At 43.9% G+C, this 26,343-nt stretch overlaps 1 protein-coding gene across 1 annotated transcript in view; it reads right to left on the bottom strand.

Annotated features, from left to right (window-relative positions):
- Positions 1 to 26,343, bottom strand: part of CDC40 (cell division cycle 40) — a 386,639-nt gene that overhangs the window by 172,912 nt on the left and 187,384 nt on the right. The window contains exons 8-10 of the mRNA XM_085611551.1: positions 24,231 to 24,305; positions 14,554 to 14,599; positions 13,350 to 13,451 (exon numbers count right to left, since the gene is read on the bottom strand). Coding sequence (XP_085467677.1) covers positions 13,350 to 13,451; positions 14,554 to 14,599; positions 24,231 to 24,305 — 223 coding nt within the window. The remainder of the gene's footprint in view (positions 1 to 13,349; positions 13,452 to 14,553; positions 14,600 to 24,230; positions 24,306 to 26,343) is intronic.

Raw genomic sequence — 26,343 nt, 5'->3', positions numbered from 1 at the left:
ACTGGTCTCTCTGGATGTGGAGAGTCTCTATACTAGTCTGCCCCAACAAGAAACTCTACTCGCGAAGACTTATTATTTTAACAGCACTGGATATACCACACGCCCAGATATTTCATCCTAGAATGCTGCAGACTCGCTCTTACCGAGAATTATTTTGAATACGATGGCACACTCTACCAACAATGCCATGGTACTTCCATGGAGAGTACCTTCGCGCCGAGTGTGGCAGGTCTCTATGTAAGCAACTTCGAGAGGACACATATTCAGAATGACAACAATCCTTTCCTCCCAAAAATCCACTTTTGGAAAAGATACATAGATGACATCATTATGTTTTGGGAAGGAACAGAAGAAAACCTACAGAGTTTCCACGAGTGGCTTAACACACGAGATCAATGTTTAAAATTCACTGTAAATACCAACAAGGACCATCTGGATTTCCTTGATCACTACATCTATGTGACTAATAACACCATTAAAACTAAAACCTTCTTTAAACACACGACTAAGAACAGCCTTCTTTCCTTCAATAGTTTCCACCCACGTCCCCTCAGAGAAAACCTACCGTACAGCCAATTCCTGCGCCTCAAAAGAAACTGCAGTGAGCTGAGTGAATACAAGGAACAAGCACAGGACTTAAGCACAAAACTCTTGAATCGTGACTATCTCACCAAGATCGTCAACAAATGCCAAAAAAGAGCGAGAAACCAACCTAGGGAGAATCTTCTCGAAATGACACCTAAAATCCAATCGCCGGACCAACTGACATGTGTTACAACATATAATATAGCCAGTAACGCGATCAAGAAAATCATCAACAAAAACTGGCGCATATTGACATCAGGTAATCTAGACTGGCCAAAACCTCGCTTTGCAAATAGAAGAACCAAAAATTTCAAGGAAATACTAGTGCACACTCGCCCTCTGGAAGAGAAGACAAGTATAAATACAAATACCTTATGGGGTCTACCACCAGTAGTAGGCCACTTCCCGTGCGGTTATTGCTCCGTTTGTCATCTAACAGAAACAACGAAATTCATTGAACTGACACCCAACCTTAAATAGACAATGAGACAACACACCAACTGTAACACAACACATGTTATCTACAGGATTACCTGCCCATGCAAATTGAAATACATCGGCATGACGTGTCGCAAAATAAAACCGCGAATCTGTGAACATAGAAGCAACGTCAAATGTAAACGCAAGACCACCAAGATGAGCAGCCATTTCATTGATCATCCACACACTCTTAATGACCTCAAATGGATTATTCTGGAAACTATGGTGCCCGGATCACCAAACGTTGAGAAACGACTTTTTGAGAAAGAACAAAGATGGGTACACCGATTAAAAACGAACCTACTAGGCCTGAATGATGATATTCCCTGGCTCAGCGTACTATGAACTCGTAATCCGTGGAATCCATTGAAAAAACACGTGGTGCACTTTACAAGAAATTTAAATATTTTTAAAAAAAATATTCATTACAGGCTCACAGTATTAAAAAACTACAACCAATACAGCTCGTGATGATATATAATACTTACAGCTCTCTGCAAAGATTCTGCAAAAGAATTTAGAGATATCACCAATACTAATATATCTAAATCGTCAGCAGAATGACTACAATTTGGCAAATATTAAAGCTATAAAAGAAAAAAAAAACATTGAAATAATTACTATCTTGACATCCAGAATTACGATAGTTTGGTAAATATATTTTTATGGCAGCATTACTGACACCGACAGTACAATAGTCTTTCCTCACTCCACATCATTCAGCTTAAGAAGAGTAGATTTGGGCCGTCTCCGTGAAACAGGAAGACAGCGTCAGCACAAGTTGTGCTCAAAGCGAAAATTCGGAATGAAGGCTTCATGGACAGAAGACCCGTAACGTAACCCGATTACTAAGTGTTTTGACTCTAAACCATGCTCTTCTTTTCTCCCCTTCCTTTTCCCCCCTCTTCCCCTTCCTTTTCCCCCCTCTTCCCCCCCCCCCCCTTTCCCCCCTCTTTCCAAACAGCTTAACCGCGCTCAAACCCTTTAGTTGAAGCCTCAAAGTGGAGTGCTAAAAGGTATATGAATAATTGAACGCTTTGTTGTTCCGTAGGTATGTCTGACTGTTTAGCCTCTAATACCAAACATTGAGCATAAAAACTATATGCAAACGGTATGAACAGAGAGCTGCGCTTGAGTTTACACAGACTACACCCCCCTTCTTTTTCGAATAATGCCACACTGCTGAATTATACTAACAACTTAAAGCTGAAGGAAGATCGAGTAACGGTCATATTTGACATATCAACAGCGCGCTTTATTAACAACAGCTTTTGCCCACATGGGAGCACAACCTCGCACTACTTGACGTTAACCCAATAGTAATGGGCATGTGAAAGCATACTGACAACACGTAGTATAAACTACAGTTTGGGTCCATATGGGAGCGCCACCCTGTACCATTATCACTTGACTCTAACTCGGTATGCACATATATATTGACTATGTATCTCTCTAGTCACATTACCATCTCGCTCACAATAAGATTGAATATGCCAAAAAAAATCTTTTGATATACATAGATAAGTGATTTTTGGCTTACTGACAACGCGCACTATTAACAGCATAACCAGCCGCGAAAAGGGAACGGAATGCTTTTTCCCTGACATGACTATATTCGTGTACAAGTTGTTGCTTACTGTGTAAATAAACTTTTTTTCTAGTAAACTTTTTTTCTAGTAATCAACGGAGCTATGATACCACAAGAGACACTATACCTTGGTGTATAAATCAATATGAACGATAAACAACTATATTTCAACATACATACAGATATCAATGAAAAGATCTGCCATTTATACTTGCTTTTGTCCCAGTGTGACGACTAGCTGCGTGTTCGAACAACACTTGCAATTTTTACTGTATTTAAGATTTGCCATTTCATGCTTAAAATTAGCATTTTTTCATTATGGTTTTGTAATGTTGATGTTTTTCTTAATATCGATGTCGAACTTATGAGGACATTGTAACAATCTCTTTCTCCACCACAGGTAATAACCTCCAACTAAGAGTTCTACGAATTTGTATTTGAACTCCTCACACAGGTATTGGTCTATACCCACACCGACCATCACCACACACCCCTAAAGTCCTGATGAAAGCCCACCTGACCCTGAAGGGCAGATAGGGGGCTGAAACAGGTCGACCCACTTTTTGGACTGATTGTGCAGCGGACACATTACACGCCCATCCTGCACAACTTCCTCCCTTTTTATTCTTTTCCCATGTACCAGACAACAATAAAAATCATAGTCTAGGTAGCATGAGGAAATATCCTTTTTAATACACTGATTCACTGAACACGAGCACTTTATCCAACTTTCTATCCCTGATCACTACTGTAAATATCCAGTGGTTCCCTCCGGGTGGAGGTAGCATAAAACTAAACCCAATGATATCACGTTTTTTAGGCGGAGAATCAAGATATACCGCCACACGAACCACCTAAAACGTGAATGTGGGTTTTTTAAGGAACAGTTGAAAAACCATATAACCCTGAATAACAGGTACAAGTGGTCCATTCTAATTTTGATTATAAACTCTTGACAGGAAGGTGAATGGATCACTTTTCCTTCTAACTCCCATACAATTGATTGACTATTGATGTTATTCTCCTCCACTCCTGGAGGAAGTGTCTTAATCTGCCTCCTCCCGGTGATGTGTGTTGGAGGAGTCTTTGAATTTTTTTATTTTTTGCTGGTTTTTGTCCCGTCTCTTTTTGCACTTCCTGAGGTCTCATCCAGGAGTGCGTTGTTTCTGCTGGTGAGTCACTTTCCTGTGGGAGGCTGACTTCCCCACTGGCCGTTACCCCTTCCTCGGCTGCGCCCTCAAAAGGATTGTCCTCGGGGCTGGTACTGCCAGTTTTGCTGCTGCTGTCCTTGCTGCTGTCCCTGGTTACCTCCTTGATAACTTTTCTGGGTGGTTCGGTGTGTTGCCCCAGGCTGATGATTTCCTCTGCTTGTCGGTCTCCTGGAAGGTGTTCCTCTTCTCATACCTCGGAACTGCAGCGCCCCCATAGATCTCACTGTTTCGTTATCTTTCTTCAGCTGGTTCAGCTTTTCATCAACTGGTGCTCCAAACAGTTGTTCCCCGTTGAAGGGTGTATTGAGGATGTTGTTTTGGACCTCATTCTTGAAACCAGAAATTTTTAACCAGGCATGTCTCCTTTCTGTGATCCCCGGCATCATCTGCCTGCTCGATGTCTCTGCTGCATCCAGGGCTGACTTTAAACATGTATTAGCCATGGTTCTTCCCCTCTTCTACCAGGTGGCTTGCTCTTCTCTGGTATTGTTCTGGTACATGCTTGAGCAGTTCTCCCACTTCTTCCCAGTGCTGGTGTGCGTGTCTGTTGATGAGCGCATTGGAGTTGGCGATGCGCCATTGTATGGCTGCACTTCTTTCCATCTTCCTACCTATCATGTCCATCCTCTTGCTTTCTTTGTCTGGTGGAGGGCCAGAGTTTGTGGGTTATAGTTGCTCTTTTCCGAGCTGTGGATGTAATGATGGAGTCGGCTGGTACTGACCCTCTGATGTACATAGGGGCCTTCGAAGAATATTTATATTTCTTCTCTGCTCGTGGAGTCACAGCTCTACACATGGCAGGCTCTTTGAACGCCTCCTTTCCCTGGTCCAGCACACTTGGGAGCATGGGCAGGAACTGGCATCTAGACTGTGAAGGCAGCAAGGTCTCCAAGAGGAAGCAAGACTGGGGTTTCTCTTCCGCTAGCTGCACCCCATACGTCTCAGCCGCCCTTTTGATGACTTGATTGTAGATCCCTATGTCGTCCAGCGGCGAAGGCCTCGACGGATACGAGTCTACGCCCTCTTCCGGTGATTCAGCGTCGAGATCTTCCCACGGCAAGTCTTGAGCCTCCGAAGAAGTCGACTCTTGGTAAGTCTCATCTTCTTCCCCTTCGCCTGTCCCGTAGTACAGGTCCTCTTCCTGTTCCTCTCCAGGTTCAGGTGTATTCCGCGCTTCGAATTCCTCGACGCACTTTCCTGTTTCGGGTGTAGTCTTCGACGATATGCTGTAGGATTTTAGCTTTTCGTCGAAATCTTTCTTGCGTTGCAAGATGTTAGCCATTTCGGCCTCGAGCCTCTTACTTTTCTTCTCCATCTCTGCCGAGTGATCGGCTTCGAAGGCCTCGACCTTCCTCTTCGCGGTTGTCGACGTCGAAGTCGAAACCAGTCTCGGGCCTTCGCCTTTCGACGTCGAGGTCTCTTTTTCGTGGCTGCTCTTCGGCGCCTTTCCCTTGTCTTGGGATTTCCCAGTCTGGTGGTCCTTCTCAGAGGATCCGATGGACTGTTTGTCCCTGGATGCAGTAGTCGATGTCGAGACCCTAAATGGCTCTGCTCCTTCCGAGGACTTTGGCTCGCCTTTGCGAGTATCAGTGGAGGGTTTAGTGTTCGACGACTCTTACGTCCTTCGATGTTTTCTTTTTGACCTCGGCGACCACAACGTCTTCTGGTCCTTCTGCTACATTGTCTACCTCTCCGCTGGAGAGTCCCAAGTCTTGTAGCGATGGGGGCATCCCCTGCCCCTGCATGTTGTAGTTTGCTCTTCTCTGTCTCTCCCTTACTCCGAGAGTCTTCGGGGTGAACGCTGCACAGGCGTTGCAGTCCTCGCTTCGATGGTCGAGCGGCAGGCAGAGATTGCAAACCGGATGTTGGTCCTTCTGCGCATACTTGTGGTGGCAGTTTGCGCAGAATTTGAATGGAGTCTTGTCCATCACCGCGCCCAGGGAGCCCCCTGTATGCGCATTCTCCTTCGAAAAACGTTGAATTCTTCCAAGTTCTCTGAACTGTAGTCTAGTTTCATCTTACTTGGTCTCCGGTGTCTTCTCCAGTGATCTATTCCGATCTTTCGTCGATTATTCTCTCCAAAGTTCTTGGAGCTCCTTCCTGTTGATCCAGACCCAACGGTGGAAAAAAGAATCTGAAGATGGCGACCAAAGGTGGGAGCTTCCAGAGGAAGCGCGTCGATGTCACGAAGGACACCAAATGGTGGTATGTCGACGCCCACCCGGGCCACGAAATAAATAAATAAAAAGAGTTCAAATTAATTCCGGACCTAACCACTAGATGGCGGAATAATGCACAGCATAGTGAATCCAGAAAGATTCACGCTGCAAAACTGGTCTGTGATCCCTCTGGTGCACAGGACTAGGGCTGAGATGCGCACCTTTAGTCAGGTCTATGACAGACCATCATTTAGGAGATGGGTGAGGTACTTCACCACTATGATCTCTTGAGCCCATTCTACCTTGACTCGTTGTGTCTTGCACCATTGTGTGAATCTGCTCCACTTTGCTGAGTAGCAACTTCTTGTGCTGCCCCTTCCCTGGACAAGTACTTCCATAGTTGTGTATGACAGATTCAAGTGTCCAAATTCTACGTCCTCAGGAACCATGCTGCTAGGATGAAGGTTGCTCGTTTTGGGAGATATGCTTGTCCCCCTCTTCAATGATATTAAGACTTGGTGCAGAAAGAGCTTTATTATTCTGCCTAGGGCCATTTCCATTAGATCTGAGACTCAAGTCTGTCTGGCCCACTACGGGACAATCAGTATTAGAGTCATAGCTGCTTGCTTGCATCTGTTTAGCACTATTGGTATTAGCGGCAGGTTTGGAAAAGCGTACTCAAATCTCCCTGACCAGTCTACCGAAACGGCATTCCCCTCTGACCCCTTTAGCTGGATAGGAAGCTTTTGCATTTTGTGTTCTCTGTTGTTGTGAAGAGCTCTATGTGTGGTGATGCACACCTTTGGAAAATGTTGTCCACCAATTGTTATTTGAGTTACCATTCGTGGGAGGAGTCCTCTTGTCTGTTTCTGTGTTCTGCACACCTGGCAGGTGGATGGCTAAAAGAGTTTATCTCCTCTGGGTGCCTATCTCCAAATGGTCTGTGCTAGCTGGGACAGTGGATGAGACCTCATTCCCCCCCGGTTTGTTTAGGTAGAATATAGTGGTAGTGTTGTTCATCTGTATTTAGATCACTACTACAGAAAGTTTATGTACCATAACACTGATTATGTGGCAGACAGGCTAACATTGTGGACAGTTCACTATACGATCCTAAGTATATGGGATAACATGTTCCTTGTAGGATGAAGTTTATGATAGGCTTATGGAGATTTTTATCCCTGATGAAGTCCTCTTAATGGGACAAAACGCTTTGGCTAGGCTGGAAACATAAATGAAGAATACATTTTTTGAGGACTCAACATTTTGGCTCCTGTGTATTAATGGACTGAATAAAGCATTATTCATCTTGACGGACTGATTTGCGCTATTTTGATAAAAAGGATAATGAATTACTATTTCTACATGTGACACTTGCAGCTCTCCCTATGTTTAGAAATGTCTGCGATTGTGCCATGGCATAGTGTGCCCACCTTTATTATCGCCTTGCCATTAGCGTCTTGAGCTGGAACTCCCTGCACGACGTACAGCACTCTGAGTCGTGGGTTTTCGGAAGACATAGGCCCCAATTTATATTTCGGTGGGCGGGTTACTCCATCATAATGGTGATGGATATACCATCCACTGAAATATAAATCCCATAGGATATTATGAGATTTATATTTCGGTGGACGGGATATCTATCACCGATGTGACGGAGTAACCCCCCACCAAAATCTAAATCAGGTCCAACGTTTGGAGACCTTGTGTGTGTCCTTCGGGGCTTATTTATGGTCGAACTGTGGGAATAACCTTAAAGGGGGAAGCTCTAACCCCTACCTTCATTCTCTCATCCCCATTGTCAATGATGATTGACGTTTGTGTTCTATCTGTAAAAAACAGTGCTTTCTTTCCCTCGATTCTGTTGCATTTGATGATGTTCATTTTTTAAAATGTTTCGCTGCCACAATTCAGTGAAAATATGTAGTCTCCTTTGAAAATCTTTCAGACACAATGGCGAAAAAAAGATTCCAAAGATGGCAACCAAACAAACAGGCTTCCAGGGTGGGTGTCTGGCGTCACAGGAAGGACCTAGAGCACGAAATGGTCAGCGTCATCCAGCAGTTTAAAAAACAATGAAGACAGAAGAATTCTCAACCCAACCACTAGAGGGCGGAATTATGCACAACATGTGAATACAGTAAAGATTCACTCTGCAAAATTCCACTTCTGAACTGCTTCCGATATGGGATTTCTGAGTCTACGCTCAAGGATTTCCATCATAATGAGATTAACTTTTTTTTTTACCCCACCGGTTTCACCTATGGAGGTTTATAGTGTGCATTGGAGCTGAATTCATAAAACCCACAAGTCTGAAACTAGCATGGTCAGCAGACATTTGGGACTGGGTCACTTAGGGATGATAGATGACCCAGATTAATAAATTATAAATCATACACAACTTGGAAATGTTGAAATGGATGCAGAGGGTTAAAAAACTGTGAAACTGTTGGAGGACTCGGACTCCCATCCCTCAATCCCATTTAGGCTCCAGCTGCCAGTTCAGACTGGTGTAGATTGCCAGTTAGCAGGAGACCAAAGAAACTTACACTGTGCCATTAGTGGCTCAGAACTCAACACCCAAGTAATTCTGGAACAGTGTGATGGAGACTCACCCAAACACACTAAGTGTATCGCCATGGTGCCATTTAGATAGAGGTCAGTGAGAGGAACAGCCACATAAGGGTGATGGTTCAGGGTCGAGGGAGAAGTGACATGATTCGCTATTTTAAACCCTACTCTATTGGATAAGCAGAGAAAATCTGGGGCATTGACAAAGTAACACATTTGGGACTAGCATGGCATTTAAGTACATAATTGACGCCAAGATCGAATGTGTTTATTTTTTTAAAGAAAAGGAATCTTTGAAGCGTACTACTACACCAAAGACCCTTTATAATAAAAACACAAAAAAGACACTGTAGTTTTTGGTTTCCATTATCAAAACTGCTCGCTTTGCAGTCAATTGGCTTGCTTTTCGCTGACAGAACAGAACTGGATGTTAATGTCTACAATGGTAAAATTGGAAGCTTTTCTAAACAAGCATTTACAATGCAATGGTCTCGGCAATATTATAGGTAGAGCTATTGGTATTGCTCATTATTTTTTTATTATTTTGTATCCCTAAATAAATGGCATTGTCATTTCTATTGGCATTAGATTTTTTTTTTGCATATGTGATACCTATTGCATTAGCAGAGAGAGAGTGAGGTAGTGAGATAGAGAGAGAGAGTGAGGTATTGAAATAGAGAGTGAGGTAGTGAGAGAGAGTGAGGTAGATAGAGAGTGAGGTGGAGAGGGATGTTGTGTGGTAGTGATATATAAGCATAGAGTGATGTTGTGATGTAGTGAGATAGAGAGAGGTAGTGAAAGAGAGAGTGAAAGTGAGTTAGTGAGATAGAAAGAGTGAGGTAGTGAGATAGAGAGTGATTGAGGTAGTGAGTGAGAGAGAGTGAAGTTGTGAGCTAGAGAGTGAGGTAGTGATGTTTTGAGAGAGAGAAGTTGTGAGATAGTGAGATAGAGTGGTAACTGGAAAACGGACCGATCCATGACGGAACACAACAGGTGTAAGGGAGACTCAAAGCGCACGACTTTCAATGGCCGTTAATCAGCAATAAACCAATGGCCGAGAAAGGTGGGGAATCGTGAACGCTGGTCATAAACTGAACCATTCATCCATTACGCATTATGCCGACAATACAAACAAGAAGGTCAAATGCAATCATTTAGATTCCAGGGTGGGACACACTGCTGGGAGGGCTGTGAAACAAAGTCAGTGCGACAGTGCATCCATTAGCATGTCTAAATTAGGCTCGACCTAAAAATGTAAATGACACAATAAGAGACCAATGGATGAAAAAGGCTGACTGAAAGCATCTACGATTATATTATTCATAGAATTTTAGTTAAATATAAAGGTCATGTCTAATCCTATATATAAAAGATAGACAGGGCTTTGACAGGACTCTTAAACCAATATACTTAAAAAAACAGACTTTGCAACGGGACCACATACACTCACTATGTATCAATATGTCTGGCTGAACGAAGCAGCCTAAAAATGAAGGTGCATTCTGGGATAAATTGTGCAAATGAGGCAGTCACATTTCCCTCCCTGGCATTGTATGCTCCACCGCTGGGTCCTGTTATACCTGGCCGAAGAATCAGGCTGGTGGCACAGCTGGTAGAGCTCAGTCCTATGTGGCACGTGAAACAGAGAGGAGCGTTGTTAGACTGGAGACACACTGGGGGCAACGGCGTATTTCCTCGGAAGTGAAAAGTTCCAATAATTGCCGAGTGGTCACCGCTTAAACCACAGAGCAACATCCTCCGATGGCGAGGTAGTAAGCGCTATGCAAATGTTATAGTACGAATCCACACAATACATTAGTGCCTTAACCATCCCGCATTCAGCAAAACCACACGTAAGATGGCCTCTGCTCTACAGTCGCACTCCACATCACACATGCGTGTTCTAAACTGTTCTTAAAGTTTACATTTTGGCAGTCCTACCAATGCATTCATTTTGCCGTTTATATTTGGATTCCCTTACCTACTAAGAAACTGTTTACAAAGCACGAACGTGACACCTCCCACTGGCATAGCATTTGGGTCTGACTGCAGCGACTTTCATCAAGGAGCGAGGTGAGCCAATCGGAATGCCTGCTTACATTGACTGATACGATAAGGGAGGCTCTATAGGAGGCAGGAGGGGCAAAAATTTGGCGGATGGAAGCTTCTAAACTTTTTCGGATTCGGGGGCGTTCCTGCTGTTCGAAAAAGGGCGTGGCTAAAAAGTGGAAAGAACAGCACGGAACACGCCCCCGAATCTGAAAAAGACGGAGCCCATTTGGAGGGACGGCTCTCTCCTCCAATGGCTGGTCTCCGTTTAGGAAGCCAGCCAATGGAGGAGAAGCAAAAAGAGAGGCGGGCTAAATAGCCACTCGAGGAAACATTAAATCTCCGACTTCCGGTTCTGCCTTAGGCAGACCGGACGGTCCTCGACCTAAAAATAAATCCAGATGCCCTGCTGCTGAATAATACCTCCGGTTTGTTCAAGATTAGACAAGATGGGACAATCAACGGTGACAGCTTTAGGAGAAAGGACATAACTGTGATTGTGGTAGCTAAAACAATGCAAAGCATGTGCACTGCATTAGAGGCTACAGTTATTTATTTTAATTGGCAACTAGAACAATTCAAAGAGCAGGCAAGTTTGCTACAGACTTTAGCCTCTTTCATAGCTGTAAGAGGCACCTCACCGCTGCCCTCACCTGCACTCCACCCCCAATTTTGACAGACACCAACACAGCAGCAAGTAACCTTCACTAATGGATCGCCAAGTGGGCTAACACTCTCGCCACCCTCCAACACCATGAGGCGACGCAACAAAGAAGCCAACTGGTTCACCATGACTCTCCAAGAATCCAAGTGCTGCTGCCAACGATGGGAAAAGACAAAGAAAAAGCAATACCCCAGAAGCACGCTCCGCCTACAAAACAGCTATCACAGCACACCACCAACTCATCAAATCCACAAAAAAGAACTTACTCCAAGACATAATCCTCTCTAACGCCAACAGCTCCAAGGAGCTCTTTGCCATCATACAGCAATTTACTAAACACAACAGCGAAACAACAGATGTCCCTGGCTGCCAAGACCTCTGCAACAGACTCAGCTCCTTCTTTCACCTTAAGATCAAGAAGCTCTATGACAACTTCAAGGACCAAGACCCCTGCACTACAGCAACACACGACGCCACCCAACAGACCCTTCTCACCTGGACTCCTCTCAAAACCGAAGACACTCTAAATACCATGAAGAGCATCCACTCCAGAGCACCTTCTGACCCCTGCCCGCCATATATCTTCCACAGGGCCACCACTGCCATCGCACCCGAGCTACGTCAAACTATCAACTGCTCCCTCGATACAGCCACATTCCCCGACAACTGGAAGCATGCCAAAGTCAACACTCTCCTTAAGAAGCCCTCCGCAGATCCGACGGACCTCAAGAACTTCAGGCCTATCTCTCTGCTTCCATTTGCAGCCAAAATCATCGAAAAGGCAGTCAACACCCAGCTATCACACTTCATAGAAACCAACAACATCCTAGATAGCAACAAAAAACTCCTCTGCAAACTCCAGACCATCCGGAACGCCGGACTAATCCTCGATATCCCATGGCACAACACCATCACCCAACACCTCAGCGACCTCCACTGGCTCCCCGTCGAAAGAATAATAACTTTAAAGCTGCTCATGCACGCCTATACACACAACGCCGGACCACAATACCTCAATGACCAAATCTCCTTCCACGCCCCCAAGAGAAACCTCTGCTCAGCCAACCTCTCCCTAGTCACCATCCCACGCTTCTACACGACCAGATAAGGTGGAAGATCCTTCTCCTACCTCGCTGCCAAGACCTGGAACGAACTTCCTCTTCACCTCCGAAGGAGCCCGACACTGCACCAATTCAGGAGGGACCTCAAGACCTGGCTCTTCAAATGACACTAACGGAGATGCCCACACCCACTCTCTGTGCTTTGAGACCCTTACAGGTGAGTAGTATGCTTTACAAATCCCTGATTGATTGACAATAAACACCAAGCTTTGCAGATTAAGCAGTAACAATCGAACCCACAGGCATGTGCAAAATTATCACCACTATTGACGAAACTGAGCTCTCTCCAAGACCGGCTGCAAAAGGTCATTGATGACTTTAAGGGGGAAGGGTTGTGCTGGAAGGCAGTGCTGCTCAGCTAGGCCAGGGGGTACTCATCCATTCTGCAAGCAACCCATTAATGGTATACGATGGGAATCTATCAAATTTGTCTATACGAGTTATCACTGCAGCTGTGAATACAGATAATATACTTGCGATGCTATTCCTCCGGTAAAAGATGCTTGTGCTAGCCAATCAACCTATTTTCAATGTGTGCTGTTCAGAATGCATCGAAAAGGGTTAATACAGACAAGAGGTGAGATCTTTAGTAAGCTCTAAAAATAGGAGCAGCACTATTTTTCATAAAAGCTGTCCACTTTTTTTGGAACATGTCAAGCCTGACAAAACAAATTATTTTGATAAGGCTTCTTCCAAGACTGTTACTGTCACATACGTCGTACCTCAAGCATTCCAGGAAAATGGAGCGCCGAGTGCAAACGCCAGACAGACCGAACTAGTGGGCACTACGGTGTTTCTCAGTTCCGAAATTAAGAATCCTCCATTTCATGCCACCAGGATAATTTTTCCATAAAGACTTAGAGACAATCTATTTGCATTGTAAACAGAAATGGCACTGAGTGATTTAAAAATATATTTCACCTGTTTCGGTGTCCCAGAGTTTTAGGTATCGGTCATATGCAGCACTAAGGAATTGTGTCCCAGCATTGTTGAAACAGATGTCTCGAACAGCTTTGTTATGCCCTATAAGACAAAAAATTCACACTTTATCAATAGATAGCATACATTTATCCAACAAGCCTCATTGGTACATCATAGCACCTTATTAAACAGCTCTTCAAAAGCAGTACAGCACATATCCATGGAGCAACTGCTATTGGAAATGTTATGAGTATTGGTGTAATAATGAAAGAGAACAAGCTTGGAAGTAAAGGATAATTAATTGTAAATGCATCCCAAAACAAGCTCAAAACTCTTCATCCACGCCTACTGATACTGCCTTGGCTATCAGTACTGTTTGATACCATTACTACCCAAGACTTACGCACTTCACGTAGTCATTTAAACCCTGCTGCATTGTTGTTCTCCACTCCTGATTTGAAATAGTCTCTCTGACTTTCACGGATGGCTTTGTATTGACAGTTACACGATTGGTACGGAAAGTGGAATATGGAATGCCCATTTGTAACTGTGCCTATATTTGATTTGCCTGGAGGCCTGTGAAGACAGCATCTGGCCAGCTCATTTCATGAAAACACTCTGGGTTGCAAGTTTAAACCACAGCAGTTAAGTACTAAGTGTGTGAACAGCAGAGCCCCTCACTGTGAGAAACTGGGCAGCTCAGTAATCATCCGATTGCTTGTAAAAGCAGAGTAAGAAGCACCACTTACAATTATAAGTGAACCAGACAGGCTTTATGGTTAACTGGGGGCCCAGAAGGGGCAAGTAAAAAATATAAGAAAGCAGATTAGGAAAAGCTGGAAAAGGAGACAATTATTCTCAAGTGTAGACTTCATAGCAGCACTTCATATCCAAGTTTTCTACAGTATACATTTCTGCAGTCAGGCATGAAAAAAAACAAGTAGTATATCGCACACACTGGACCAGTCATAAATGCGGTAATAAAATGGTCTTCTAGAACTGGAGACTTTGACTTGAAATGCTTTCATTTTGTCTTTGTTCTATTCTAAATACTTAGATGCTATATTTATAGAGTGCATACTTTACTTTATGCTTTAGGTTTTTAGCTGGGATTTATGTGTGCTGCATATTTCGGAGATACCCAAGATTGGGATTACAACTGTTAGTCTTGTTTACAATTGCATGGACATGTAAAAATGTTTACCTATAAATGTTCTTAAACATCTTCGTTCTTCATACATTTCCCAGATCTGTGAAAGTAAAAAAATAATTCACATTTCAATAAGTCTTCGCAACACCAAAACGAACACATATTGCTTCAATTCGAACTATCCTACAGTTTAAGTGACAATACTAGCTAACTATTGCATACTATCCAAAAACAATCAACTAATTAAGTTACACAGGGCCATGAATTCTTCACTCCAGAACACTTCACAATAACCTCTCTCAATGTAATCAATTAACTTAGTCCAGGACTATAAAAAAACAATTACGCTTCCATCAGCACCACAGAACCTTAAACTACACTTGCAAACAGGTTTAGCCCAGAATAGACTTTTTATAAGGAGGTTGATCTAGACAATGGGGTGAAAGTATTTCACTAAAACAAGCAGTACCCTGTGCTACCAGATCAACCCACTCTGCACTCTAGACCATGGGTACTCATAAACTTTCTCTGGGGGCCAAATTTACAGTGTGGTTTGTGGCCGAGGGCCGCACTGGTGGGGGCGGGGTCAGTGGGGGAGGGGGGCGGGGCTAGAGCCACAAAAAAACTGTGACCACGAGGTTGAACACAGGTCCCTGCAGCAGACGCCTATGTCCACTGAGCCTCCAGACACGATATAGAATATATATATATATATATATATATATATATATATATATATATATATACACACACACACACACATACACACACATATATTCTCTCTCTCTCTTTCCCTTCCTCTCTCTCTCTCTTTCCCTCCCTCGGTCACCCTCTCTCTCTCTCTCTCTCTCTCTCTCTCTCTCCCTCCCACCGTCCCGTCCCTCCCCCTCCCTCTCTCTCTCCCCCTCCCTTTCCCTCCCTCTGTCACCCTCTCTCTCTCTCTCTCTCTCTCTCCCTTTCCCTCCCTCTGTCACCCTCTCTCCCTCTGTCTCACTTTGGCTCCCTCCCTCTGTCTCCCTCCGTCTCCCCCCTTTTGGCTCCCTCCCTCTGTCTCCCTCTCCCTCCGTCTCCCTCCCTTTTGGCTCCCTCCCTCTGTCTCCCCTCTGTCTCCCTGTACTCCCTCCTTTTCCGTCCCTCCCTCTCCCTCTGTCTCCATCCCTCTAGCTCCCTTTTTTTTCCTCCGTCCTTTTCCCTCCCTCCCTCCCTCTCCCTCTGTCTCCCTCCCTATGTCATCTTCTGTCATCTCACCCTGCGTGTGTGCCAGCCGGCTGAGGCAGCTTCCAGGGCACACCAACAGCCGCACCCGAGCACTTCACAGGTCTTTAAAAGACTATTTGCAAGTCAATTGTTGTATTTCACCTTTTCTTAGGCCCCGCAGCTCCACTCTGACTATCCCTGGAACCACCCAGCCCCCACAGAACAGTCAGAGTCACGCTGGTGCAACCGCAAGCGTTTAGGAACACTCATTGTTTGTATTTTTTTTTAACCACGGGTACGATGTCTGCAAGGTCCGCGGGCCGCCAAGGAAGGCATGCCAGGCCGCAGGCGGGCCGCAGGCCGTACTATGAGTACCCGTGCTCTAGACTGTTCATTGATCAACACTGGCTGAATTACCACATTTTATGGTTTAACGCCAAAAAAGAAAACGACAATGCAAGCAACACTATATGGAAAATACTATAAATGTTCCTTTCATCAAACTCCAGTATTTGGACAAGGAATTTACTAACAAATAAATATACCCATCTTGAAAAGGAGAATGGGGTATCTGCATATGTTTCTGCAAGCCACAAAGGCCATCCATCCTTGTGGCAGGACTCCAAAAAGAAAAAGTAAGCAGTGCCATAGGGGTGGGATTTAAGGAAAAGCAAGGGAGAAGAGCAGTAAATGACAGATGGAAACTGGGGACAACCACAAAGCAGGAGTAAGTTTGGTGGGATCTACAACGCCCTTCTTTTAACTTTCAATGTATAAAGGTGTATCATAAAGTATTTAACTTGCATCTATATATTTGTATGTCAAAAAAAGAACTGATTATGTATTCTTTTCTTTGCAGTTTCTCTTCTTCTAGAATTGTATGAATATATTGACTATTGAGAAGTTGCTCCCCTTTTTGTAAGATTTATTTATGAGGAGGTCAGAACGGATACTTGCCATTAAAAGCGTGGAGCAGGGCTGAGTAAGCGATTTAACCTCCAAAATGAGAAGCATCTAACTAAACAAAACCCTAGCAAAAGCAAATCTGATCCTTCTACCACAGACAGACAGCGTTTCTCTGGAGAAACCACTGACTAAGCAAGGGGTGAAGGGAACAATAGGTGATCAGAAAGCTCGAAAGACTTCAATCCTTGATGTTATCCCTTTAACGTTTTCTCACACCTATGCAAATATTTCCTAAACTACTGTTGGTATAGAAGAATATGAAACAAGGATATTATCAGATTCACTCAGAGAAGCAATCATGCATGTTATTGTATGACCCTATAAATTAATCCTCTCCTGTGTACATCTTATGGGCCACAGCACATGATGAATGTGGACAGTAGAATACTGGGAACTAGTATTAAAAAACACAGAAAGCAAGGTCGATTTATACAGAAAGTGGTTGTATTCCTTGATAGAAAAAAATAGCAGCAACCTCAAATAACATTGTGGAGCAAATGCAAACGAGACACGATTGCTTGGAGGTGGCATCACTACTTGCTGAAAAAGCCTGTGACTATTGGTGGGGATTCAATATTTCAAACAATAAAAAGAAACTTTGGACCCAAAGATATACTCTTCTACTCTACACTTACTAAAATAGTATTACAATATCATGAAAGACTGGATGTGAGGATGAGAACTCATATGTGGGCAGTTATGTATGCAAACATAACAGATTCAAGAAACGCAGAAAATCTTATTTCTCCAAGACTGCCTATTTGAAATCAGAATTATGTATGGAAAACTGGTCAATGGTATTTTTTGTTTTTTAAAAGTGAGCCAAACCTACAGCTTTTATTATCCTTTGCAAACCAGGGACCTTCACAGATCAACATGTTTCTGCTCAAGGGCAGGGTGTACATGCTTAAGCTACTCAACAAATCAAAAATGAGCCATGGGGTCATTTGGACCCAATGCTCTATGGAGTCAGGAAATCCCTTCTTCCTTATGACACAGGTGTTTTAGGGTCAATAAGAAGAGGCAAGTAACTTGATCTGTGACTGGAGGTTACCACTTGTTTGTGTAATCAAGATAAAAACTGATTTACCGATGTATGTTTAATAAAAAGATTTATTTTAAAAAAACCTGATTTGTTTTGGTTAACATCTCTTCTGTTCTCAAATGCACCTAAACTGGAGATGCAGATGCAAACCTCCCTCCTCCTCTGAAAGGGACATCGAAGTAAGGGAGTAGAAAGGTAATTGTTAGAAAATATAATAACTTAAGGGTGGGCAAAAGTAAAAACTAATTCCAGATTGTGTTTCAGAATGTCTAGTAGAGCTGTTGGGGTCATATTGCCAACCGAAATCATCGCAGGTGAAAGTGGATAGTTGCTGAATACGAAAAGTTACTTACTGATTATTGTATTTTAGGGGTTTCTGTAGTGTGAGCTACTTCTGATCAGTGAAAATCATAGTGAGCTACTGAAGGCTAAGCAATTTGTGCATCGTTACCAGATACCCCATTTCCAGCTTCACGGACTTTAAGCCTAATGTTCATACAGCCAGATACTATGGTTTGAACAAAATACTTTGACCAGAAGCACTATGACAGGGCTGCCATGTGTCAGTGAGAGCGTGGACTTTGGGGATACATGAACATGTGTGCGTATGCATGGATGTGTGTGAGAAAGTGGCTCTGTATATACTGTTCCCTAATAGGTACAGGGTGTACAGAGTCCACAGTCCCCCAGAGGCTGATAGAGGTCAAAGTTAGGTATGACCTTACTCTCAAAAGTGGTAGCTTGGTCGAGCAGTAAGGCAGTACCAGAGGACAGTGTAAAGCATTTATTGTACACACTCAGTCAGCAAATGGTTTCACACACTCAATAACTGAACTCTAGGCCAATGGTTTATATATATAAAATATATGCTTGTTTTATTTATAGAACCACAAAGGGAGTAAAAATATACTTTCTCAGAATGAGAGGTTGAATATAAATACTTTTGTCTTAGGCAATAAATTTGTGTAAACAGTCACAGTTGGTTGCAATAAACAATCCTATTTCCTAAACATAACAATGCATTGAGCTCAATGGTAAATTCAGGTTATTTGTAATAAATTACTTTTCAGATTACTTTTGGAATTCCAGGTCTGGCTCCTAGAACCAGCCTGGGGTCAGTATTCAGAATCAAGTGATGAAAGTCGACTTAATAACTGTAATGATTTTTAAATAATATTTAGCTATTTCAAAAGTTAGCACTTAGAAAATATTTCAAAGAAAACAATCAATGGATCTCTATGGCAAGAAATTCAAATTGCAGGTAGAGTACTTTATCGTTACTTTAGTAATCCAGGACTGGGTGCCTAGACCCAGGACTGGGGTCCTTATCAAAAGCAGGTAAGTAATTTCGTTTGCAGAAATGGTACGATTTTAAAAGAATATTTCAAATTTGCAAAAGTAGACACTTAGAAGAAATTTCACAGAAAAGCAGACAATGGTTTCCTATGGGAGAAAAATGAGTTAGAGGTAAGTATAGTTGTGAACACTTTTCAGAGTCAGGGCTGGGCACCAAGATCCAGCACTGGGAGCTCACCTAGGAGCAGGTGAGTAAATTCGTTTTTGTCACTTGGCTGATTTTTGGTGAATTTTTGCAGTTTTGAAAAGTTCACACTTAGAAGATTTTTGAAGAAAAAGTCAGTCAATGTTACCCTATGAGGAAAACGAAGTTAGCGGTTTAAGGGTAAGTACTCGACTGGTAGAGTAGAAATTCCGGGCATGGACTCAGGGGTCCCCCAGTGTGAGGTAGGTACAGTTGGTTCACCCTCAGCGGTTTCAGGACGGCCGGGTGCAGAGAGAGTTAGGCCCAATGCTATCCTATGAGGGATAGGGGGGCCTTGGTTGGTGGCTGCTGTCTGGCAAGCCACGCGGCTGTGGGAGCTGGGCTCCTGGTCACTTACTCAGGGCAAGTGGGGAAGTAGGTTAGTGTAGAGAGGGCACTGCCAAGGCCACTCGGGCGGCTGGGTGCAGGGTGCTTTTGAGCCTTCGGGCGCTCAATGGAAATCAATGGGAATGTTCCGGTTTGGAAAAAGGCTGCAGGCTCGGGGACGAGGATGCTTCAGGTGCCACCACCACTTCGTGAGGTAAGTTGGGTAGTTGTAGGTTAGGTGGGTACCCCGGGATTGGGCACAGGGGGCCGCAGGGCGCCGGGTGCAGGGGTGCCTTTTGATGTCGGAAATCTTACCCTCTGGTTGATCGCGGTTGGGGTGGCACTCTGTTCTGAGGCTGCAGGCTTCTTCCGGAATGTCGAGGGGGGTCCTTGGGTGCCGGACTCGGGGTCACAGTCGCCGTGGGGTCGTCCTCAGGGTCTTTGTCCACTCCGGCACTGGCCAGGCTTGGCTGGTGCAGAGTGTGTTGGGTCCGCGGTTCCGGGCTGCTGCCCAGGGTTAAAAAATAGGTTTCTTGAGTAGAGCCTCTACTCATGGGAGACCCAGGGGCTTCGAGCCAACAGGTAGCCAGGTCCTCCGGGGTTGGTGAGGTTGCTGGCCACGAGAGATGCCGCGCTGGTGCAGGTTCGAGAGTCGACAGGCCGGTAGGGCTGGGGCCAAAGCAGTTGGTGTCTTCTTCTCTTTTTAGCAGCTGCAGGGCAGGTCCTTGTTCTTCTTGCTCTTCTTGTAGTTTTTTTATCTGGAATCTCTCGAAGGAAGGTTCAGGGTGCCCCTAAATACTAGATTTAGGGGCGTTACAGGTAGGTGAAGGCCAGGGACCAATGGGTCCTTGTCCTGGGGTGGGTACACCCCCTATCCTGCCTCTCTCCTGTGGGAGGTGGGCAGTAGCCTAATCCTGATAGGGTAGGGCCCCCCATCCTCAAGATGGCGATAGCCCGGAGATGTGCTTCACCTCGCCTCCCCCACCTGAGGGGTGGGGTGGGCAGGCTGGCACATTCCCTGTCCTTGTATGGGGTTTCCGGCCAAGCTTCCCTCCAGAGTGGGGGGTTGCAGAGGCCTGGGGAATCTCCAAGAGGCGGCATGCCTTTGAAGCTTCCCTTGGCTCATCCTGGGGGAGGAGATTTATCACCTCACCCAGGACGTGCATTGTTGCAGGCCCGGGAGAGCAGGGGCTCTCCCACCCAGGGGTCCAGCAACGTGTCTGCTGTGTGGCAGCCTGGGCAGCCTCAGAGCAGACGTGGATTGCAGGTTAGCTGTAAGGGGGCATCTCTAAGATGCCCTCTGGGGTGCTTAGTACATTAAATCCCACACTGGCATCAGTGCGGGTTTAATGTGCTGAGAAGTTTGAGACCAAACTCCCCAGTCTTCAGGGTTGCCATTATGGTGCTGTGGAGCTCGTGTTTGACGAGCTCTCAGCACCATGTACTTGTAATCTGGCAGCACTGTACTTACAGTGCCCAGGAATGGACCTGGGTACTGTAGGGGCACAGGGCTCTTGCTCCTGTGCCCACACCATAGGCATAAGGCACCCAGCCAGAGGGGTGGCTGACATATGCCTTGGCAGTGTAGGTGATGGGCATGGCACACAGAGATGTGTGCCATGTCGACTCTTTGTTTTGTCCTGTGCCCAGACACTCAGCCTGCAAAGGCAGTGTGTGTGTGTAAGGGTACAGGGCCTCTAAGGGTGGCACAATGAGTGCTGCAGCCCTTAGAGGCCTTCCCTGGTCACAAGGCCCTGGGTACCTAGGGTACCATTTACTAGGGGCTGACATGTGGCCAGGGTTTGTCAATTTGAAGTTTGTATTTTAGGGAAGGAACACAGGCCCTGGGCACCTGATTGGCAGGAGCCCAGGGCACAACAAGGAAAAGTGCATCAGCTATTAGGCAAAAAAAAGGGGGGGTTACTGCAACAGAAACCCACTTTCTCACAATGTGTGTGTATGGGTAACTGAGAGCCTGTGTCCTATGTACTTGTGCTTTTCAGTTATAAATATGGCACTGTGTCCAGCCAGTGGAAACAAGATGCCTACTGTGTGTAAAGGCAAAACTTTGAAATTAAAGAAAATCAAACTGAGGAGTAACTTTGTTTATTTTGATTTCATAAAAATCATCATTTAAATTTTCTTCCATTTCTAAGTGTCACATTTACAAACACCAGGCATCCTGTACCCAGTGGCCTGTAGACACGGTGCCATATTTAGAACAGCAAAATAAAGCCATCTGTTTAAATTGGAGGAATTTAAAGTGAAGAAACATGTTTCATAAAATATTAAGATGTAATTGGCTTAACTGAAGGTGGAGAAAGTCATTAAGACTTAGAGCTCGATTACGATGTCAGTCGGAGTTGACTCCGACCGTCACCGTCTCCGAAACGACAGACCTCCGGTCGGCAGTCCTGACACCACAATTACAATGCGACCGCACATGGTGAGGTCGCATACTCCCATTTCTCTATGGGATTGTGTGCTGTGGCCATAAACCAGCCGTAGCACAGGCTCCCATAGAGAAATGGGAGATTCTGTTAATCCCTGCATCGCATGGCAGGCACCTTGAGGATGAACAGGGGGGCACCCTCGGCCACCAACCCGAGGCTGCAGTGAGAATGGGGCCCTGCTAGGGGCACCCAAACTCACTTTCCGACAGGCTTTCCATGTCGGAAAGCCAAGCATGGAAAGCCTGTCGGAAACCGAGCATCGCATCCAGACTGCAGAAACGCCATCGTAAGGGATTACGTTGCAGTTTCCGACAGGCTTCTGGAGCCATTGTAGGGGAGGGGATCCCTTGAAGGTGAGGGAAACTTCGGTTTCAGATTTTCAAGAAATTAGATCTTTTCCAAAGAAGATAAGACCAGCATCGAGGAACAGCATGCCAAGTCTTAGAATGTTACGTTCCTGGGAGAGGGACAGAGTTCCTCTTGAAAGAAGAAGATTTCTCCCTTCCTGCGTCGTTTTTCTTTTTTCATGCTTTATAAAGGAGGACTATATGGTGGATCGCTCCCAGTCAGCACTCTTATCAGTTTTTGGCTGTCATTGTGGCCCCAGGAACCACATACAGATGTTGTGGAATCACATAAAAACACTTTGTTCAACATTGTTGATAGGGTCTGAATCCACAGACATTAGGTGATGACGGATATAATTTTTCATCAATTAGACATAAGGAATACAGTAAACCACCAATGCAGAGTTCTGGACCCAAGGCACTAAAAAAAAAGGCACTGACACTAGAGTGCCATATATAGGTCAATGTTGTCACATCCCAGACGAGTGGAGTTGCGAAGGGAGTCATGTGGCACTATAACAACTTTTGTCTACTTAGTTTTAAGCAAAAACATTTGAACAGGTCTCTACAAACTCTTAGCATAAACATTGTACTACTGTGATCTGGTTCAAAGCCATTTTGGTAGCAATGTGAAGAGTCAAAGGCAAGTTGGAGTAACAGAGTAGTACAGTAAGCGATGGGTAGGGTGGACTACCAGACCTGCTGTTCTTTTCCTAAACTTATAAAAATCTTTTTTCAATACTCATAGTTTACATATTTCTGAGAACAGTCATGACAAATGAAAAAAGGCTCATCCTAATTCATGCTATGCTGATGTCTTGTACAGGTCAAAAAAGTAGGGTACGTCTGCTCCGCCACAAAATTGATGGCCCGTAGCTTAAGTTCTTGGGTTAGCTTGCTCTAAAACGTCATACATACATAAAATGACAGTGAAAAAGCATGTGAAGAAATGAGGAGGGAAGGAGAAATACACCACATTTACACATGGCACTGCAAGGATCCTTGGCAATTAAATCTAAATTACAGTTTAGGACTTGTGGTGTGGAGGATTGAGGTTACTGCATTGGCACTTGAAGAGAAAGATAAATCTTGTTCCTGCCTTGCAGTAGCCTGCCAACCTTTTCGTCTCATCCTTGGAAGGGACGGTGTCAGTCCGTTTAGTGTTTTAGGCATAAATCTGCCCCAAATGGACGTTGTTGGCATCTGGAAGCGGAAGAGGGACGCAAGACAGAAGCCCCCACTCAAAATAGGGCACTGTCTGCATGGGCACGAGGTGCAAAGCCGCACTTTTTGAAGATGCCTATACCCTTCACAAACCACCAAAGGGGATTGCCATTTTGTTGTAATTGTGCTCAATGGACATAAATCCACAACCAGAGAGGAGAGCATATCCTGGCTTGGGAAAGATGTATAGGTTTTTTTACTGACGTCATCCACAATCTGAACAAAACCAAAATTCTGCTACAATTGTCTTGTTCAAAACAAAATACTTTGAACATATTAAAATATGACTCAGAATATAACCTGTAAAGGAAACACAGGAATCATATACTGATGCAGTCCTAGGCAGTCAGAGCTACAATGAAATACTAGTGGAAGACTGCACTAAATACATGGCAACCTAATACAGCAAAGGTCACAACACTCACCACTCACTTTTGGATATTGTTTAATTTACAAACTGGTTGAAACGAGCAATAATTATTTAAATATTTCAATCCAGTAAATAAATAAACTGTGAAAAGCCATGTCCACTTAAAAATACAAATATAACTCAAGGTAAAACAAGAAAAATGTTAAACGTGTATTCACGAAAACAATAGCGTCAAGACATACAGAACACAGTAAATAGACACCTTGATTTTACAGTCCATAGAGCAAGATAGCAGCAAATGCCCGGAAAGGGGGAACAGCCTGACTGCACTGACACCCTGCAAAAGAAAAGGTGAATACAATGAAACATATGCAACAAACCTCTTACAGACAGCTATCTACTTTTACAGACAACATTTGTGGATCCTGTACAACTACAAATCTGACATTTCAGATGATGAACGAGTGTGTGTTCATTCCAATTAACACAGCCCACAAGTTACCCACGGAAAATAAAGTTAGAGAATATGAATGCTTTATTTCCAATGACAGATTTTCCATCTCCCCCTCATTTACATTCGAGCAAGTCATACAACTATACAGCTTAAGATAATTAATAGGTGTCAGCAGAAAATTTAATAATCACAGTGTTCTCTTTTTAGACTATTTAAATGTATAATCTATTTTTACGGACAGGATTCTAGTGTATTAGCAACGATATCTGGAAACTTATTTCAAATGGCAGCAAAGGCTGGTACTGACTCTCCTTTACACAGTTCAATATGCCATGTCTATTGACCATAAGTTCTTGAATTGTCATGATAGCCCCAGAGATTACAAAACTATTACTCACAAGAAACTAATTTCTTTACTTTGCAACTCTGAAGTATTAGAAGTTGGTGAACTGAATTTAAATCCGGTAAATTCAAATGAAAAGCTTTTAATGTTGGCACTCTTATACGAAATTCTGATATCTACTCAGGCAGTTGGTATGCTGCCAATAAACAGTTGTATGGCTGCATTGTAGAATCCTTGGCAGGGAACTGAAACAGACAGCGGGTATTATTATTTTCCTTTTATTATGAGATTAGAGAATGGAAATTAAACTCAGAGGGTTGATTTGCAATTGCATTTACGGGCAAAAGTAATAACTGATATACCCAGAACAGACAATAATATGCAGCAGATGTAAGTGCAACAAAAGCTGTGTTAGGTTAAATTGTACTCTTATTATACTATTTGGTTTTACAACAACTAAATTTCTTCCCTCTCACTTCTCCACCTTTATGTCATCCTACCTTTACTTTAAAAACCTTTCCTCAACTTTGAAATAACCCTTTTTCATACCCTCATTTTGGTCCCCATCTCAACCCTAAACTTTACAATATTAGTAGCGGTTTCCTAAGCCATATTTTAATTACATTTTCATTACTACTAGCCCATACCTTAAGCCTAAATTTAATTAAATTCTATATCATGACCGGGGCGAAGGATTATTCTCATCTTCATTCCCTTTATTAAACAGACACCAACATTAAACCATAAATAAACTAACTTTCCCAGAAGCACCAGGGCAAATGAGGGTCCAAAACAGCATCCAATCCTCTTGCTCATTATCACTTCAAAGTCCATCATCAACACTTATGGCCCCCTCTTTCCTCGCTCTAGCTTCAGCAGCCGTGAGTTGAGTATCGCCACCTCTCTTTCTTATACCTTTGTATTTTCCCCATTTTCGATAGGGTGTTGCAAGCAACCTGTTGCATTTACTGAATAATTGTTTTGCAGGATAGCCATCTAAACATATTCAGTGTTTCTTACGCAGTACCAAAGTCATGTGAATTCTCCGTGAGCTGGAGTGTGTTGCTGCGGTATGGTCTTCCAACGCTAGAGAGCATCTGCATTCACCAGTGCATGCGGGTTTCACATTTTTAAATAGAGAACAGCGTGATCTATTGCAGAGCCTTGGCTTCACGCCTGCACATGGAGCATTACGGCCCCAAGTAACATCTGTATCTTAATTTCCCTGTATCGAAAGAAGTGCTAACGTCCTTCGCGGTCTGTAGTCTTGCAAGGTAGCTTAGACTACTCCACTTCTCTGATAGACGTCGTCCAGATTGCTTACCTCACGGATAGCTAGAGGTATACAGCATTCTGGTCTTGGAACCCATAATTGAGCCCCATATTCACTCAGCTTGTGCTAGTAAGACATTTAGCCTTAAAGGCTACCATAGTAGTGCCAGGCACTTCAATAACTACAAGATGCAGAGCTCTGAGCATTATACAGAGGAAGAATCTGTCTTTATAATTCCTTCTGATGATGATTTATTTGAGTCCGTGGTCCCTGGATACATCAGGCGGTGGCCTCAGCTACAGCCC

The sequence above is a fragment of the Triturus cristatus genome, chromosome 6 (assembly GCF_964204655.1).
Source record: "Triturus cristatus chromosome 6, aTriCri1.1, whole genome shotgun sequence".
NCBI lineage: Eukaryota > Metazoa > Chordata > Amphibia > Caudata > Salamandridae > Triturus > Triturus cristatus.
This window is presented reverse-complemented; position numbering and strand designations above follow the sequence as displayed.